General features: G+C 37.4%; 1 protein-coding gene across 3 annotated transcripts in view; it reads right to left on the reverse strand.

The window, feature by feature from the left end:
• IQCH (IQ motif containing H) overlaps positions 1 to 19,961 on the reverse strand; it is a 289,727-nt gene that overhangs the window by 11,226 nt on the left and 258,540 nt on the right. For all 3 annotated transcript variants that reach the window (XM_031955329.1, XM_031955330.1, XM_031955331.1), the window contains 2 exons: positions 15,471 to 15,635; positions 5,705 to 5,827 (listed from right to left, as the gene is read on the reverse strand). In XM_031955329.1, coding sequence (XP_031811189.1) covers positions 5,705 to 5,827; positions 15,471 to 15,635 — 288 coding nt within the window. The remainder of the gene's footprint in view (positions 1 to 5,704; positions 5,828 to 15,470; positions 15,636 to 19,961) is intronic.

A 19,961-nucleotide genomic window follows, 5' to 3' on the forward strand; every position in this document is an offset into this window, starting at 1 on the left:
GTTCACTCTCTGGTGAGGGTATAATTTTATTCTCCTTTGTCTTCAGAGTGTTTTGAAATTTAAGCTCTACTAAAACTCATGGCTCTGCTAAAGAAGGTAGAAGCAAAGTCTTAGTCTGATTATTCTCCTAGATTTCAGGGCTGGAAATTAAGTATTCAGTGATGGACCAAGTCTGAATTGAATTGAAATGATAACCTGCTTCTCCACTGTCACTCTTTCCACTGGAACCTCCACCTTGGCTTTCCTAAGACATTACTTGCTGCTCCTGTTCATGGTCAGTTTGCCAACTTTTCCTCAACCCCATCTTTTCTCTTTTTGTGGGACCTTGGAGATGCTCCAGGGCTAATTCCTACATGTTCTCACTGCCTCATATGGTCAGGAACCTTGAAGAGGCCACCATTACTCCTTCATCTCATCACTTTCTTCTGTCAATTCCACTGATACAAATCAATCTATCTTGTGGGCCAAATGGCCTCACAGGAAGTACAGCCTAACAGGAACAGAGTCCTTCCAAAGAGTGTTCTTATTCTTAGTCCAGAATTGTGGAAAATGTAGTCCCTTTCCTCTCTTTTGTTGTTGTTAAATCATTTCCATTTTTCTGACTCTTTGTGACTCAATTTGGGATTTTTTTTTTTTGGCAAAGAGACTAGAGTTGCTTTCTATTTCCTTCTTTAGCTCATTTTATAGATGAGAGAATTGAGGCAAACAGGGAGAAATGACTTGCCCAGGGTCACACAGCTAGTAAATGTCTGAAGCCAGATTTGAATTCAGGAAGACAAGTCTTCCTGACTCCAGGTCTGGCACTCCATCCACTGTGCCACCCGGTTGTCCTTTTCTTCTCTTAGCCATGTCTGTTCTATCCTTGCTTCTGTAAAAATAGAAAAGAATTTCATTTCCTGAAAATTATATTGTGTCCACATGATCAAGACAACATACACTATGAAGTTACATGTTGTACAGTTACAGATAAAACATTCTAAATAAATGGTACATGGTTTCCACATTAAAGCTACACTATACTAAACACATAGGCACATATAGGTACATTATCCATAGCATCATATGTTAAGATTGATATATATATATATATATATATATATATATATATATACACATATATGTTTGTGGATATATATGTATATACAAAAATCTATCTATCCATCTTCAACAAATATCAAACTGTTCTCATCACCTTATCTTGACTGATATCTATCACTTTAAGAATGTCAAATCATTGGTAATATAATCTTCAAATTTCTTTAGCCACCAGTTTTCACGTCTGACTCTCTATGGGTGGATCAATAACTTTAGCCCATCTTGGGAGAGTAGGCGATTCAGGATGTATGGTGATGTCTCCAGACCCCAATAAATCAGATGACAGATAGTCTCTCTTCTCTTGGGGTTTCTATTCATGGAGCATTGGGCAGAAAAGGAAATGGTTTCTGTATTTGTCCTCCTTGCTTCTGCCTGGAAGCCATTTTAGGTCTTGATGAATTTCTATAACCACCAAGAGTTCCCTTTTCATCCAAAACTCAACCTATATCTTACCTCAATAGAGTATCATCTAATACTAATTGTTGATCTGAAACATTTAACTTTTTTTGGAATCTGCATACTTGATTCTTTATTATTTCTCTTATTCAGCTCAAAGCTCCCTATATAAGTATTAGGTGGTTAAAATATACCATCTTTTCAGTTACCCAAATTTCTAATCTTGGTGTCATTTTCAATTCCTTACCTTTCATGATACTTGAACTACTGCAATAACCTAATTTATTATCCTTGCACTTAATTCTGTACTTCTAATTCATCCCCTACACAACTGTCAAAGTAATTTTCCTAAACCAGTCTATCCCTTACTCAAAAACTCCAGTGGCTCCCTATCAACAAGGATTAAGTATTTCATCTTTATCTCATCCTTTTAAAATTTCTATTTATGTATAAATTTTAGTACAGTAATACATGAATATCATTAGGAAATAGGCAAGTATGGGGTGTGTCTATTTTTTTTCAAAATGATGGGGATATGCATTCAAAAATTGGAGACTTCTGCTTTGTACCACTTCTGCTTCTTTTCCACAACAGCTGGAACAACACTGGCAAATCATTCTCTAAAATCTTGTTTAAATGACATCTATAACATTCCCCAGTCTGCCAATCTAGTAACTCTGGCATTAAAGGAAATAAGCTTAGTTTGGATTCCTGCAGTGATAGTACAGGTAACTTTAAATCACCAAGCATTTATTAAATGACTATGATGTGCCACGCACTGTGCTTGGTGATGAGGATACAAAGATAAAAAGAAAACAGTCATATTCTCAAGGAGTTTACATGCTAGAGGGGGAGTTAATATAAACATTTAAAAACTCTACATCAAAACCTTGACATAAAACATCAGTCTTAATCCTGGATAGGTTCCAGATGGATTACAAAAACAACCAGCTATGGATATCTTGTATACTTCAGGTCACACCATGTGGGTTTTTAATTTTTAAAAAATTATTGTTATCTTAGGTTTTAATATCACTTTTGTTTCTGAATTATGTCCCCTCCTCTCTTATAAGTAGGATAGAGGAACCATCCCTAGTAACAAAGAATTTTAAAATGAATAAAGAAATTAGCTAATCAAAATTGTCCACTAGATCCACATGTCCCTAATCCACCCCCTCTGCAAAGAAAGGAGCTACATTTTCTCAGCTCTAAGACCAAGCTTCTTAATTATTATAATCATATGATATTCAGTTTCATTCTTTTATTTTGTCATTGACATAGCCATTGTATATATTGTTTTCTTGATTCTGCTTACTTTTTCAAGCTTCTCAGAATTCTTCATATTTGTTGTTAGTGTGGTCATTCATATTCTATTATATTCATATATATGGATATATATATATATATATATATATATATATATCCACAATTTGTTTAGTGATGTGGTGGTGAATATTTTGATATTTATGGGCCCTTCTTTCTATCTGGGACTTCTTTGGGTTATATGCCAACAGTGGGAACTCTGAGTCAAAAGGTATTGACATTTTGGTCAATTCTTTTAGAATAACTCCAAACTGTTTTTCCAGTATAATTACACCAATTCACTGTTTCACCAATGGCATTATCTTTCTCTAGTTCCTCCACATTGACTATGTACAGCTTTTGTAACTTTTGTCAATTTTCTAGATTTGAGAAAAAACTTAAGAGCTGTTTTGATTGATATTTCTTTAATTGCTAGTGACTTAATGCAATCTTCCATATGATTCTAAATAGTGTGCAATTTTTCTTTTGAGAAATTTGTTCCCTGGTGATTTAAGGCAGATTTGCTTATCTGGCTTGTTTTTCCCCTATTCAAAGAAAAATAAGAATTTAGGTCTGGGTTTTCAGTAGCTTGCTATGTTAACAGATCCAGGGAAAGAATAGCACTGAAACAGTAAAACATTTAATGTATACAGAAATCGTTAAGCAAAAACAACAACAACAACAACAACAACAAAACAATCTCCTTTACACTCTGAGTAGAATTTCAATTACCCTTTCCCTTCAGACTAACTTAAATGCTGCCAAATGGATGTCTCTGTTAGGGATCCTTGTACATTAGGATGTGTCTCCTGGCTGAAGATAAAGATTTCATTGAAGTGCCAAGTCAGTACGTGGTTGCTTGTCTGCTTCTTGGTCTATATCTGCAATGTAGCTCCTGACTCGGTTTAAGCTAGATGCTGCTTGCTGTTCATGGTCTTCTCTGTAACCTTTTCGATAGCCAGGATATCTCTTTGTGCTTTCATTTCCCTGCATAGTCATGAACTGACAGAGCCCCATTATGTGTGCACCAAACCACCTCTTCTGTGGCCACACATGATCTCATGGAAGGAAATCTTTGTTCTCCCAAGGAATGTTTTCACATTGAGTCTAGTATTTTGGGAAATGTATTCTTTTCTGCCTCCCTGCCTGCCTTGAATGCTCTAATTCATGTGAAAACTTCAGGCAGAGCAACACAGGATCTAGAGCAATATGAGACCTCAGAGCGCAAAGCTCTCATTTGACAGATGAGGAAATTGAAAAGAAATGAAGTGACTTCTTCATGTAATAGAGGATGTTACACAAGTACTAAGTCGTATTGGAAATGAATCAATTCCTCGACTCTGTAAATGTCATCATAACACAGCTGCATGATGGCAGCTGGTGAGACATTTAGTAGGGCAGGGAAGGACCATCAAATCACATCATGTAAGAGTCTACAGACTCTTTTTGCTTTTCCTTCTGCCTCAAGCTGGTACTGATATAGCTGAGATGGAACAGCTAAAAAGCTGGTCAGTGCTGGTGGCTGAGTAAGGAGGGGTTTCCTAGGCAACAGAAGAGGGCCAGATGAAGAAGAGTATAGATAGTAGAGGTTACAATGACATTATGGTTTTTAAAAAATGCATACATACAGGCATATCTACACTCACCTACACACAACCACTTTCAGATCTAACTCTACCACAGATTGATTTCACTTTTTTTTCCACCTGCAATTTGTAGATAGTAACAGTTACATCCATGTTTTTGTGGCTCTTGTTCACTATCAGCTTTACTTTAACTTATATTGAAATAGCATTGTAAAGTTTGCAAGGTGTTTTATATACATAATGTCATTTGATTCTCACAAAAGAATCCCTGTTGGGGGTTAGGTAGTGATAGTGAAAGAAAGGCTTAATTACTTGGACAAGAAAATATAGCTAATGCTTAACATAATAGGGATCTGGCCAGAGCTTTATTATTATTATTATTATTTTGTGTTATTATTATTATTACACTATTTTATTACTATATACTGTAGTACTATATAATACTATATTATTATTTTGTTTCTTCTCTCCTAACAGTTTTTTTTCTTCCACTCCATTTTTCCTTTATTCCTACTTTCCTCCGGGAACCCATTTCTACCTTGCCTACCTTAGGGACAGGTACATTGTTAGGTAGTTAAAATTTACCTTTGCACCTTCTTCTTGCTTTCACTCTCTAGGTACTACCTCCGCATTTTCTCCCCTTTTTTCCTTCAAAATATAACTTCAGGAAAATGTCTGAATGCAAATCATCTTAAGTACATGATATGTACATGATTGATGAGGCCTAAGTGTGCAAATTTCCTAAAGGCATCTGATTTTAACAGAGGCCAGACCTTTTAAACCAAAGGAATAAAGGTGGAATTATGGGTTTTCAATAATTAGTAAATAATTGGGAAAGTGCTTTTTGGAGGAGATGGCAAGAAAACTTCAGAGTGTCTCTCACATTACATTTTCCCTGCTTTGAGGCTGATAAAAAAACAGAGATAAGTGGGCATAAGGAAAAGTGTTTCTGTTTAATCACTGGGGGAATAAAACTTCAATTCCAAAGGGCTGTGTGCTGCAGCTGGAACAATTAATCCCAACTGCAGGGATCTGGGTTGATTCATTCTTTCTGTACTCAGTCAATTATATTGAAATATTTGGTTTACTGAGGTACATGGGTGTCATTCGAAATGCATGCAAATAGCAATAAGAACATTTAACTACAACCTTGCTGGTTGTGCAAGCTTGAAGCCCTAACAAAAGGGGGACTGTGGTGTGAAGGGTAGATACTTCTGAAAACCAATAAAGGACCAGTGGAGGTAGTTTCCCAAGATGATAAAATTGGCTTAAGCAGGTGACTTTTCCCACCCCACCTGGTGGTGATTCACTTTCACTAGTCATACCTCCACATTGAATCCTATGCCATGGGCCTTACACATCCGAAGGAAAACACTGTGGAAGATGAGGGACAGGTTGGTGTGAAACAGGTTGTTGGTCGTCAGTGCATAGCGAATGGATTTATCAATCTGGAAAAGATCATGTAATTAGGTGTGAGAATCTAAGCTGAAACATTACTGCTATGTATTACTTCAGGGAGAGTTTAGGACATTTCTTTTGCTGTCATCCTTTGGGCATCTCCTGCTGGTCAGCCGGAAGCCTGTCAAAGAGTTCAGTTATTGTAAGGTCTGAATGGTTTTTAATATTTTCTGAAGTTATCTAAAATATAACCATTAAAAGATTCAGTATTAGGAATCTGGCAGCCTGGCAACCTCTTTCAAAGTGCCTTCAACAGACATGATTTATTTTCTTCTGGAAATCAGATGTGATTTGCTCTTGGAATTTGTGTTGTAGTAGGAAGAACACTGAATTTGGAGTCAGAAGATTTAGATGTGTGCCCTTTAATCTCATTGGACCTCTTTTTTTATCATTCGTAGAATTGGGATAATAATAGTTGTTACATGTCTCGCTAAATTATCCTGAAATAGGAATAGGAACTGGGTCTGTGATTACCTTGATATAGGGAACTTCTAATTGAAGAAAATGCTGCTTTCAGTTTAGATTGGCACCTTCTTTCCAATTTATAGTTGTGGGGGGTTGCCTTGAGCATGAGAGGTTAAGTGGTTGCCCGAGGTTACAGAGCCAATATGGGACTTGGCTGTAAGTTTTTCTGGCTTCATTCACTATGCCAGACTGTCTTTATCATAAGTTGTAAAGTGACTAGTTAAATGTAAATGTGTCAAGATGCCGAAGTTTGTGACAATTGTAAATCTGGAGACCAGGATGTGCAGCCACAGTCATTATCATTCTTCTCACAGAGAACATTTGGATCATAGCCCTAGGCAGGGACTGGGCTTTAGGAGACTCCGAGGTGCTGTAAGGGATGGGCACCTAGAGTTGCTCATGGGTCCATAGTAGCCATGGGTAGAAGGTAGAGGAGGGTGGGTATTGCCAGCAGATGCTAAAAAGATCTGGGGTTTATTTTCAACCATTATATTAAACACCCCCATCCTCCTTCCACTAGAACTGGAAGAATCAAAGAGCAGTTGATGATGAGGATGGATGAGGAACCTAAAGCACAGGGAAGAGTCTATGAATTCCTCAAGATCACACATTTTTTTAAGAGACAGAGCCAAGATGAAGCCAAGGTTTCTGACTCACAGTCCAATACTCCAGCTTATTTTCATGGCAATATTTAATTATTTTCACTTCTTATTGCTGTTTCTGATTTTTGCTTTTTTTAAAAGTTCTTTGATAAAAGCTAATTCTCTGTGTGCTTTAACCAGCCTCTCTGTCACCAATAAGGCACGTTCTGTTCTAAGCTTCTTAAATTTCTGGATTTGTCTCTATGTACTGTAGCCAATGTAGTTCAATTCCAAGTAGATATCAGTCCTGTTACTTTGTTAATTCCTATGGCAATGTTTCATGATGGAGTTGACCCCAAGTTCTCAAAAGTTGTGTCAGCAGAGTGCATGTTCTGACTGGTGCCATTAGGATAGCAAGGTTGAGGAGTCAATGGATTTTTTTTTTTAATTGTAAGAATAAATCTTTTTATACCATGACATAATAGTGTGACTTTCTAAACTGGACACCCCTTTCCCTTTTTTTATGTTCAGATAAAATCATTTAGGGACTTCCAATCAGTACGTGTTTGCTGTAATAGAATTCCAAGGATACATAGGATACCAACCTCTTGTAAAGGGATAGACCGACTCTTCAGCACCTGCCCAGGGCCATCGAAGAGGCAAAGAGACAAACCTAGGGTTAGTTTGGAATAAAGTAAGACAGCTCTGCCTCTCTGTCAATGCAAAGCACAATGGCCATCAGGCCTAGGCATTCAGCTGTGCCGTCCCATAACACTCACTTTAAAAATGAAGACGCGGAAGGCAGAGCTATCTGTAGATATAAGTGAATTGTAAATACTCTAGAATTCCATTGTGATTACTGAGCATGTAATTGCATAGTAATTACCATGAATTCGCAAGATAATTCCAAGGTTATTTTTGTCTTCTAAACTTCTCTTATGCACCATCGTATAAAAACTAACAAAGCTGAGACTAGGCCAAAGAAAACAAGGAGACTGGCACTGGGACGGCACAGGAGTCGGTGAGCCCTCAGCGCCTGCCTGCCTTGTCTGTGCTGTGGAACCAAGGTCTTCAGGGGCCTCCCTTGTGAAATGAAAGGCTGAATCAGATGGCCTCTAAGGTAATTTCCAGAACTAAGTTCTAGGGTCATATGGATGGAATTCTTTGGTTAGTGAATAAAAAGAGATGGCACCTTGTGTGTCTTCCTAGTAGAAGCCTCTAAAAATAAATAGTAATGGTGTTTTGGGAGGAAAACAGTCTGAAATTAAAGCCAAAACATCCCCATTTCCTTTGATCTGGATGACCTATCTTCTGTTTGTCTAAATCTTATTCATCTTGCAAGAACTAGCTCAAATCCTGCTTCCTCCACAAATCCCAGCCACTCCAGCCTTCAGGGTGCCCTGCCTCCTCCGAGACCCTTATAGTCTGCACCACATTTGATTATACACCTAGTTTCTCTCTTGCTAGCTTATTAGTTACACCTATGTTTTCTCTCCCCACCTAGATTAAAAGTTTCTTGAGGGTAAGAGCACACAGAAAAGCAATGTAGTGTAAGGGAAAGAACATCGGACTCGATTAAGAAGAAACATGTAAAGGTTATTACATTTTAGCTCCCATATTTATTGACAGTATATGGTCATGGGTGGGTCCCCCAATTTTTCTGAATTCCACTTTTGCCCCTGCGTGAAATGGGGTATTATTACTTGCATGGCCTACCTCCCAGGTTTGTGGTAAGGAGAGTATCTGGGAAACTTTGTATAAATATGATAAAGCATGTTAGTATGTAAAACAACAATAAGACACACTGTTGTGTAAAGATGCTATGAATGTTGTCAGGGAACACGGTGCAGGGAGCAGGTGGGAGGTGTTCCTGGTGATGATGCATCCTATGGCCATGCATCTAGGAAGAGAAGGACCTTGGAAGGGATCAAATTCATAGAATTATAAAAAAAAAATACCCCAAACACCAACCACACCTAAGGGGATGGTACATTTTTAACCTCTAGCCCATCTGTCTATAGGTGAGCCATGGCCTTTTTCTAGGTCTTAGTTTCCTCAGCTATAAACATAGGGGATTAAGTTTGATGGTCACTAGCGTCCCTTCCCCTCTGAGATTCTCAATTCTAAAATCATGATACAGTGGAGAGAACATTCACGCTGGAGTTCGAGGGACTGAGTGCAAATCTTATCTCTGAGGATTCATACCTCAGAGACCTTGGGCAAGACGTTTCATGTCTCTGGGCCTCCATCCTTTTCTGCAAAATTACGAGGCCTGGAATATCAGGCGCAAAGAGGAAAACTTAAGTCTAGCTCATATCAAATCTGACATAAAAAATGACAGAGACAATTGTACCATCTCAAGTCAATGGTTTCACAACTATAGACCATCCTTTTTGGAAAAGAAAACAAAAATACAGTTAAACTCTTTTTGGCCAGAAAGAGAATTAGTTGTTTGGTTTGAATAACTCACTTTCCATCATCAATAGGCAGTAGGCAATCAATACCAGTTTGTTAAGGATGAATAAAATCTAGCCTGAAATGGGAATTCATATTAACATTATATATCATAACTAATTCTCCCTATAGGTGCCAAGGCCTGTTCTGCGTTCTTGTGTACTTCCCCAGAAGTATTTGTGAGCCAGAGGCCTCCATACCACTGTCAACATTGATGTTTTTTCTTAGGCAGGTATGGGGAAATCTTGTGGCAGAGAATCTTTGGCCACAGCTCTGCTCTAGTAGAGCTCCCAGGGCCTCACCCAAAGCTTTCTGTAATGCATTAAAGGTAAAATACTTATGGAGAGAACTGTTCCTTTTCTACTGTGGGGAATTCTCCTGCCCCAAGAAAATCTACTAATTTTTCAAGAAACAGGTAGAAGAGCGCATGTTTTACATTTTAGAGTATTATTTCATAACATGGATAATTTAAATAATGTTTCTTCCCATTCTTGATAGAAGCTACATTTAGATTTACTATTTTTTATAATTAGTATTTTAAACCACAGAGTAAAATAAAAGATGTTCTGGGATTTTAATCCTGTTTGCCACTAATTTGTCTAATTACTTTTTTTCTGTTTTAGCTTCTGTACTTGTAAAATGACATATTGAATTGATTTCCAACATCCTATCTAGCTCTAAAATTCTATGATTTTAAGATTCTAAATGAGCTTTAATTTGAGTAAAACATCAGAACTTTCTCTCCATATTATAACTCCCACAAGGGAGGTGATTTCTATGAAACAGGTTCTTAAGCTTTTTGATATGTCTATAATGGGCCTTTTCCGCAGTTTGGTAAGCCTGGGAACACTGCCTCAGGAAAATGGTTTTAAATGCAAAAAATAATATACACAGAATTTCAAGGAAATAAAAGGCTAATGAAAACAAAGATTTAACTTTTTTTCTCATCTGAATTCAAGGACTTTGTAATCTATCCATGGATTCTTTGGGAATCTGCGAATCCTAAATTAAGAACCTTTAACATAAAAGTCTGAAATCAATTGCCCAAAATATTTTGTCTAATTACCTACTACCTTCTTGGAATATTTTTAACCCAATGTACCTGGTCACATCTCTGATTTCCTCTAATTTGTCCTAAAGAGCTGATTCTCATCTTGGGTGTAATTCTCTAGGTGTTTAATGTCCTTTTTGTGATGGAGATACCTTTAATCTATGAAGATAACTTTGAGAGTGCACGCCAAAAGAACTAGTCTGATTTCTAGTAGGCATTTCTGTGATTTCCTTCATCAAAAACATTTATGGTGAAATGCATTCATTAAGTCTTCATGATTCCTTTGGGATGGGCTATGGGTATTTTGTGGCTGAAGGGCTCACCTAACGTCACATCCAACAACTGCCTTTGTGTAGTCTGGGTTAGAAGGCCTTCTCTAAAGTGATGGAGTTCATAAAATTTCCTTTGTCACTTTTCATTCCCCCACCCTCTGTCTCCACTATGATATCCCTTCCCTTCTTCTTGAAATACTAAATCCTTACCTCAAATCTCTCTCCTTTTTCTCACACCTGTATTTCCTAAGAGTTTAGTTGCTAACTGAGCTGTGAATGGTTTAAGATATGATTCTTTCTGAGGTCATTTAAATTTTAATAAGAGAAGTGAAGTCCAAAACATCGAATCTAAATAATAAAATCTCACATTTCTACATATTTTGGTATTTACATGGGGCTTTCTTCACAACACTCCAGTGAGAAAAGATAGAACAATTATTAATATTCCTATTTTATAGATTGGAAATTGAGACTAGGATAAGATGTGTTATGCTTATTGCCCCCGGGGGAACAAGTGCCACATTTGGGATTTGAATCCTGATCTTTTCTGATTACAATTCCAGGGTTACTTTCTTACTATAACACACTGCTAAAAGGAAAGAAACAAAAGTGGAATATTTGAGCATGAGGATCTTGCTGGAGACCTCTCAAAAAATAGCAACTAGGCATTCACCAAACCCAAACCTGTCCACATAGTCTGTGTCAGTCTGGACTTTTTTGTAAGACCCTGATCTGCCATTGCTGAACAGTTTAAATTTCACAGAACCCAGTTAGACATGACTTGAAAATGCAGAGATTGACTCTCAGTGGAAAAAGAGTAAAAATCAAAAAAGTACAAAAAAGTTCTTGGTTAAAGTCCAGTCTTCTTTCTAAATTACAATCTTACAAGAATTCTTATGCTAAATAAAAAGAAACTTTAAAATTCTCTTTTTCATTGGAGAATATAATTTTGTTCTAGCCACAATTTAAATCTATTTCCTTCTGAGCTTGAGAAAGGGAAGTGCAGAGTGCATTTCATTTTCTCCATGATACTTGTTTTGACAGTGATGTATTTAAGTTGACATAGTTGAAATCCTTGTGTAATAAATCTCTGCCTGAGAATTAATCATGTTTATAATATTCTGAGAATTAATAACACCCATTGCTCAAATCATTAACTGAAAAAAGGAGCTTCCAAAATCTGTTCTCTGCAGTAAGGGACCACAAATAAATGAATGTTTGATAAAATAATCCAAGTAGCAGTTTAACAAGCGTAAACTTGAATGGGGCTGCAATAACACAGAACTATTGTTTAAGGGTTGGCATGAGGCTGATGAGGTGCTTATTTTGGTTACAAAGCATGCATCCACATGCATAATGAACTGCACTCTGAATTATTAATGTGTTGCTTATTTAGCCTCATCTGTCTAGAAGATAATGTATCCTAACTATAATGAGTGATTGGTTTTGTACATAATTACAGTAGCAGCAGTATCTAGGAAATTTGTTCTTTCAAAGAAGGATTTCTAAAAATAAAGTCATCACATAAACTCCGTTGTTGTTCCATTTTATCAAAATCAAAACCGGAGCATTTGAGAATTCATAATAAATTAAAAGAGACAGAATCATTATTAACATCATAATTTAACACAAAAGGTTTTACTTAATCATTCATTACAGATCATATGCTGTTAAAATGTTTATGAACGTCTTGGGTTATTTTAAGATATTTTCCAAAACAGTTCTTGTTACTACTCCTTGAAAACCCAGGAAGAAGAAGCCAGAAGAACAGCTAGATAAAAAACAATAAGAAAAGGATGACAATTTATGCTAATTCTGACAGAATTTTAATTAAAAAAAGTTGCTACTTGATTACTTTTCATTTTTAAAACGTCTACTTCTGGGACTAATCATAACTAATTTCTCTTTGTTCTCAAAATGGTTGCTTGACAAGAACATTAGATCAGGGGCTCATTAACCTTTAAATTATAATTTCTTGACATCTTCTTTTAGGGCAGGAATGGGACAATATCACTTCTGTGAGTATGAGAAGAAAAAAGTTTGAGTTTTTGTTTTGTTCAGTTTTTGCCCTGACTCTCCTTATGCAAAATGTCTTTCCAAGTCAGAAGTACTTTATGGTTTCTGAAATCTTTTGTACTTTCATAAGCATTTTGTTTTTGCCCTTCTTTTCCTTGTATTCTTCAAAGAAGCATTGTCAAGTTGGATAAGATGACAGCTTCCTTTTCCTAAAAATGGAATCATAATCTGCACAGTTTTCAAGTAAAATTTCTGTTTGGTTTTAAATGCAGGCTATCCATACTTGTATATACCTGTGTGTACCTGGGCATATCTGTGTGTACTTCTGAGCACAAAGACAAACACAATTATAAGTACACACTTCCACTCACACCAAAACTGAGGCTTTTATCTTTCTAAAAATCAAAAAAGTACATTCTGGTCCATACTTGATTATAGTAACAAGCAGCACACTCTCCTTCTAGAATTATAGGACTTTCAGACCATTCAGCACCATAGTGCTTTCCTCTCCCGTGTCCGAGTATTGCAAGACTCTTTCTCTGAAGATTTCCACAATACTGTCTGCATTTAGGAAGGAAGCCAGCAGGCACAATGGGGGAAACCATTGAGCGTGTCTCTCATACAAAACACAACATATGCTTTTGGCTAGACATCTCTGAAGCAACATATTTAAAGCCACAAATTGTCATTCAATGCAGACTACTGACTGAATACCACCACCATCTGCAGCATTCTTTTAGAAATTGCCTGAATTTGGGATGGCCCATCCTGAAACTCATAGCCAGTAGGACAAGAGGTGGGTTTCTACATTTTTCTTTGCTACTGAAAGGCCAACAGAGAGGTGAACATCTCTGGAGATAGGGATTTAGAATTCCTTTCTGCAGGCAATTAGGACTTGCTCATCATGGGGCCATCTTTCTTTGTCCATCTTTCCCTTTGAATCAAATTTTGCTCTTTATAATCTGATTCCTTATTATGTTTTCAGTCTTATTAGACCTTCCACCCCTTTATTAAATCTATGGTCTGGCCAAACTGGCCTCCTTGCTATTCTTCACACTAGACACACCATTTCATGTGTCTGTGCTCTTTGAACTAGCTGTTCCTCATGCATAAAACAGATACCATACTCACCCCTGCCTCTTGAAATCTCTCGTTTACTTCAAGACAACTAGGCTCAGGCTTTGTTTTCTGCTCTGTCTTTCCTGGACTCCTGGTCACTTCCAGCTAAGGTTCCCTGCCTCCCCCAAGTTTACATTATTTTGTATGTTTTCTCACATGTTTGTGTGTTGCGTGTTCATGTTATCTCCTCTGTTAAAATGTAAAATCCTTGGGGTCATGAACCTTCACTTTTGCCTTTGTACCCCTAGTACCTAGTACATAGTAGGTGCTTAATAAATGCTTGATGATTAAATTTTTGTGTCCAAGTTAAGCAGATGAGGTTAGCACAAAGAGTGATAGCCATATAAGGAGGTGTTCCTTCACAGTGCATCTTTCCAGCTAAGTGGCACAATGGATGTCAGGAAAATTTGAGTTCAAATACTGCCTCAGGCATTTACTAGTGATATGATCCCAAACAAGACACTTATTCTATTTTAGCCTCAATTTCCCTATCTGCAAAATGGGAATAATGTTAGGATTTATAGCACAGAATTATTGTGAGAGTCAAAATAGATAAAATATGGAAATTTTATAAATGCTAAAGTACTATAAAATGCTAATCATTATATTTATTATTATTCAACTGCCTACCTAGACATATAGGTGATGTTAACAATGAGTACTTTATGATTTTTCTTCTGGAACTGCCACATGTCCAGGATTTATTAAAAAAATAAGAGAATTTTAAAGTTGGAAGAAATCAGTTGAACTACTCTGAGGCATCTCATTAAAAATGTTTAAAACTTGGATTCCCAAGATAGGGATTGCTCAGCCTAGGAGTTACGGAAAGAGTATAAGTTTGGACTTAAAACTATGAATCCCAGATCTGCCACTTACTAGCTTTGCGAACTTGGATAATGACTTAGGTTAGCCATTTACCTTCCTGAGGCCTTATGATCTTATTTATTATAAATGGGAGGCTGCTAAGATGAGTATACTTGTTCTGATGATGGTGTAGCTTTTAGGGCAGAAGAGCCTTGTATAAGTAGGTGCTCAATAATGTTATTTGATAATGACATTGACATATACCTATTTTTCCCTATTTGAAATGCTTCCCAATTCTTCTCTCTACCTATTCCTGTCCTTCAAGGTTTAACTCATATTTCTTCTCTTCCATGAAGTCTTCTGGATGAATCCACCTCACAGGGAATTCTTCCCATGCAGAGCTCCAATGATATTTGGCATCTTTGCCACTTCTTCAACACTGACCACATATTACCTTATATGTTTAAGTAACTTTTCTTATAGCTATTAATAGCAAGGATTTCTTCCTTTAAAAATTACTATTCATATTCTTTGACTGTTTATCAAAGGGGAACCAATTGGGAATAGCTCTTATTCTTAAAAATTTGAATAATTTTCTTACAGAGTTTGGAAACTAGAACCTTATCAGAGAAACTTGTTGCCAAGATTTTTTTCTCCCCTCAGTAACCCTTTACCTTTTAATTGTAGTAGCATTGATTGGTTAGTCAGCTTTTCTTGTGTCTATTTTATCTCCTGAAAAGGATAGCCAACCCAGAAGGCAGGGATTGGGTCTTTTTCATTTTTGCATAACCCCATTCCCCTCTATTGTAGCACAGGCTAGGGTATAGTCAGTAGATATTCAGGAAATGTTAGTTGAATGATTAATACTTACCGGTTCTATCTCCATCTGGCTGAGGGAACTTTCAAGTTTATTTACAGAGGGTGTCACTTCTAAGACACTAGACCTGAAATCCAGATTTCCTCTGGTCACATACAAAACGAGCTGTGTCAAGGCAAGCTGGTCACTATAAAAAAGTTCAAGGTCTGTTGCCCATATCTAATCAAAATAGGAAGAAAAAGGAAGAAATGAGACCAATAAAAAAAAAGGTGAGAATGTGATGGAGCAGATACCTTTCGCTTCCATTTCTACATCATTCAGTTGAGTGATGGAGCTGCCATAAACCCCTAATCAGAACAGTCAAGATAATCACTGCATTTACAGGAGTGCAAATAACTCAGCAGAGAAAATCGACCCAATTGTCCCATTACCTTATTTGAGGAGAGTTAACTAAATTCAGGAAAGCTGAGGTAGTCTTTGATTTTTCTGCTCATGGCTGAACATTTCTAAAATGGGTAAAGCAAAGAAATTTCTCAATTCCATTGAGAAAATTGGGTAAAAATAAAGTTTAGGGAATTGGTTGGGGTGGGAGTTGTAGGGCAGTGAAATGGAAAGGAGGAAGAGGGCCTGATGCAAAGAATGAACTGCTGTGACAAAGGCCTCATCCCCTGCTGGAGAAAAGAGCAGAATTGAACCTCCTGTCCTTCTGGTCATGGCTGGCTATAGGAAAAGAAAATGGCCATATGCTCCAAGAATTTCAATATGCCACAGAATGAAAGCACAAGACTCTATGAGTCAGGAAGAGTAGTGCCTAATTATTTCATATCAGCATTGCTATTAATGAGTCTAGCCAGGTCTCTCTACTGCACTGTGTCTCCACTTCCTCATCTCTCAAAGGGGAGTAATATCTCTACTACTTGCTCCAAAGGTTTTTCGAGAGATTGAAATGAAAGCACTTTGCCTCAGTTTCCTGATCTGTATAGTGAACTGGAAAAAGGAATGGAGAACCACTCCAGTGTCTTTGCCAAGAAAGAAACCCCAAAGGGGTCATGAAGAGTCAGAAATGACTAAAAATGACTGAATAACAACAGAATGAAGGAGTTGGTCTCAATGACTTTTAAAGTCCCTTTTTGTTTTAAATCTACATTATGAGCCTATGCTATTCCTTTATTTCCCTCTAAGAACACTGTCTCTGAGGTCAGAGGACAGGGGTTCAAAGCCCACCTTTGATACTTATCTCCAGACCCCTTATACATCTTTTACAAAAGGAGGGGATTGAACTTGATGGTCCACGGTCTTTTTTAGTTCTATATCTATGGTTCTGGGATCTCACAAACTACTGCTGTCAATATTGCTGAGTGTATCAGTTAGGGGGCTTACTGATGAGAGTCATTTTGGATTCTGTGCTGAGACTTAGCAGCTCCCGGATCAGGCTGGGAAGACCAGTTCTCAGACTCCATTGTATAACTCCACCTTGACTAAGTCATCACTCCATGATGTCATTGGTTTTCTGAAAATGAAGCACCATCACCCCACTAACGGAGGCACTGATGTCCTTGGCTCTTTGAGCAAACTCTCTCTACCAAGGACTAACTAAAGGCAGGAAGTACTAGATGGTCAAAAGCTTGTTCACTGTACTTAGCAGTTCGGACTACCTTGAGAAAAATTTCCCAGAGAAAACGCGATGCCTGTTCTAACTGGAGTGGATTGTAATTAATAATGATGCCCTCTCGCTATAGGAAACTAGAATCTCAGCCATTTTCATCCAGGACTTGACTGAGTGCCCGCCCCCTCTTCGTTGCTAAAAGGCGGGTAGAGCACGTGCCTCACCCGCCAAGGCAGTGTGTTAGCACACGTAGCGCCTCTGCCCTGCAGTGGCCTCCTTTAAAACAAATCTAGCAGTGAGTGACTTGACTAAGCATTGAATGGTAAATGGCATCATTATAAGGATATTAAGAGGTCAGGCAGTCAAGGCCTCTCACTAAACTGGAGCTAATTTCCGAGTCATATTCACATAGCAATGCCCTTTTTATAATAGCAAATAAATCACATTTGAAACAATTGTTAAAAACTAACTGCCAAGTATCTGTTGCAGTATTAAATATCCTATTTGTCAACTTAAATATTTTCTGCTGCATTGTGTAAAATGCAAATCAGGTGGGGACAGCTGCTTTCCCTTCAGAATAAAGTGAACTTTCCATTCTTACAAGGCAGGCAATTTTCTGAGAGTCTGGTCAAACTTTGTGAAGCTCTTGCTAAGGGTGAGGTTGCATTTCACAACAAACACTTGAGTTGACTGCAAAGCAAATTAGCTTTGGAGGGATTTGCCTTTTTTTTTTTTTTTACTGCACATTAATTTTATATTCTTATTTCATATTTGCCCAACACTTGGAAGCTTTTTTATTCCAAAGCATTTTCATACATGTTGTTTCTTTTGATCTTCACCAAAACATCTTTTCATCCATTCCATTCCCACCCTATCTTTTGCCCTCACCCCCATCAAAGCAGAGCAGTGGGGAGGGGGCTATTACTATAATTCTTATTTCATAGATAAGGAGATTAAATTTTTTCAGATTAAGTGACTTGACAAAGTACTCTGTAATATGGGGATGAGAACCTAGTCTTTTGCTACTAAGCCTGAACTTTCTATTAAACCACATCATCTTTCATCAAATCATAATTAAAACAGAAAGGAAATCTCAAGCCTTTTCTTCATCATTTCCAGTTGGAAATCTAATATGCCATCAGGAGACCACCGCTCAGTCACTTAGCGATGATAACGAAATCTTTTTCACATCAAAAGCAAGGTTTCAGGGTTTCATTGAAATTGTCCACCTTACTTATGGGTAAAAATGTGTCTATAGAAAGTGGGCTACATTTAGACCTGGAGAACTGGTTTCAAATACCACTTCTATTTTCTAATGTGTGGTTTTGGTTAAGTCACTTTATACCTCACAAGATATCTTGGGATTTATGGGCCAGATTTTTTTTTTTTAAGGAACATACTTTAAACCCAAATCACTCTGGTTTTCACTGATTGGCCAATAAGTCCTAGGCCAAATCTCATTTGGTCATTATTTGGTCTTTTAATGGTTCAGAGTGAATGTAAGCAGCAATTGTTTCTGTTTTGACTAGAAACTCTAAAAGTCTTTCCCTCCCAGATAGATTTTCCCCCCACTAGTTTAAAAGGATGTTCTTTGTCTCATTTCTTACCTAGCTTTAATTACTGAATGGGCATTGCTTCTTACAAACTGAGATCTGTTAAAGGCTTTAGCTTAAAAAGGACTAAGTCTCTCACTGCATCCAGGACCATCTCCAGTCATCCTGATCTATGCCTTGCCACTGGACCCAGATGTCTCCAGAGGAAAAAGGGAAGCTAGTAACTTTGCACCGCCCTCTCTCACTGAAATCCAACTCACTTGTAAGTCATGGCACTTCTTCCCTAATGTCATAGCACCCTTCCAAAATGTAGGACAAACAACAATAATTAAGCTTTGGTTTTCTCCTCAGTAAAATGAAGGGTTGAACTAGATGCTATGTAAGATATCCTTTTAGTTCTAGACTTATGAAACTACTATTTTCTCCTCAGTAAAATGAAGGGTTGAAATAGATGCAATGTAAGATACCCTTTTCGTTCTGGACTTAATGAAACTACTATGTAAAAATAATCTATATCATAACTGCTATTTTTGCACAATCACTACAACATTCATGATATGTTTACAAGTCTCCTTCTCTGGGTCCCTCTACAGCCATTATCCTACGATAATGTTCAAACAAAGCAACTACCCTGAGCTCCTGAGCTTAAGGACCTTTCTGCTAGGGAGATCTGAAGACAGAACTGCTCAGTGATCTGAGGAAGAAGAAAAACTAACAAAACAATCAGCAAACTCAGGTGAAGTCATTTAGAGACCATGTTTCCTAGTGGAGAGAGGATCAGTTTTGAAGTCAGAAAGATCTAGTTTCAAACTTTGTCTTGATGTATATGAGTTGTGTGACCATAGGAAAGTCATTTGATCTGAATCTCAGCTTCTGTGTCTATAAGACAGAGAGCATGATTGTGCCACCTACTTAAGGGGATTGTTATGAGGAAATGTTCTGTGAACCTTGAAATACTACAGATATGGGAATGATGATGGTGGGTAAAAGTGTTAGGGAAGTATGGAAGAGAAAGGTGAATGCAGCAATTTCAAATATCTACCTTTTAGCCTTATAAAAATGTGGAAACAGGGCCCTATGAGGCCACAGTGAAAATGAAGCTTTAATATTCAATCTCTACTTCCCAATAGAGATTTTGTGCACTCTTATAGTTAAAGCTGGTTCTAGGCATAATTGTGAATTATGAATCCCCACTTCTTTATCAAGTATCGTTTGCTGCTAAGAACTCATACCATACCACCTCATCCGCTTTTTTTGGGCAGTATCCCATACAGTGTTCCTTCCTCCATTCTGATTTTTTTTTTCTGTCCTATATTCTCAGGACTCTTTTTCTCTATTCTAGAACTGACAAAATGATAATGTATTAATGTCTCTTAATGAGCTGCT

This window comes from Sarcophilus harrisii, chromosome 2 (assembly GCF_902635505.1).
Source record: "Sarcophilus harrisii chromosome 2, mSarHar1.11, whole genome shotgun sequence".
NCBI classification, from domain to species: Eukaryota; Metazoa; Chordata; class Mammalia; order Dasyuromorphia; family Dasyuridae; genus Sarcophilus; species Sarcophilus harrisii.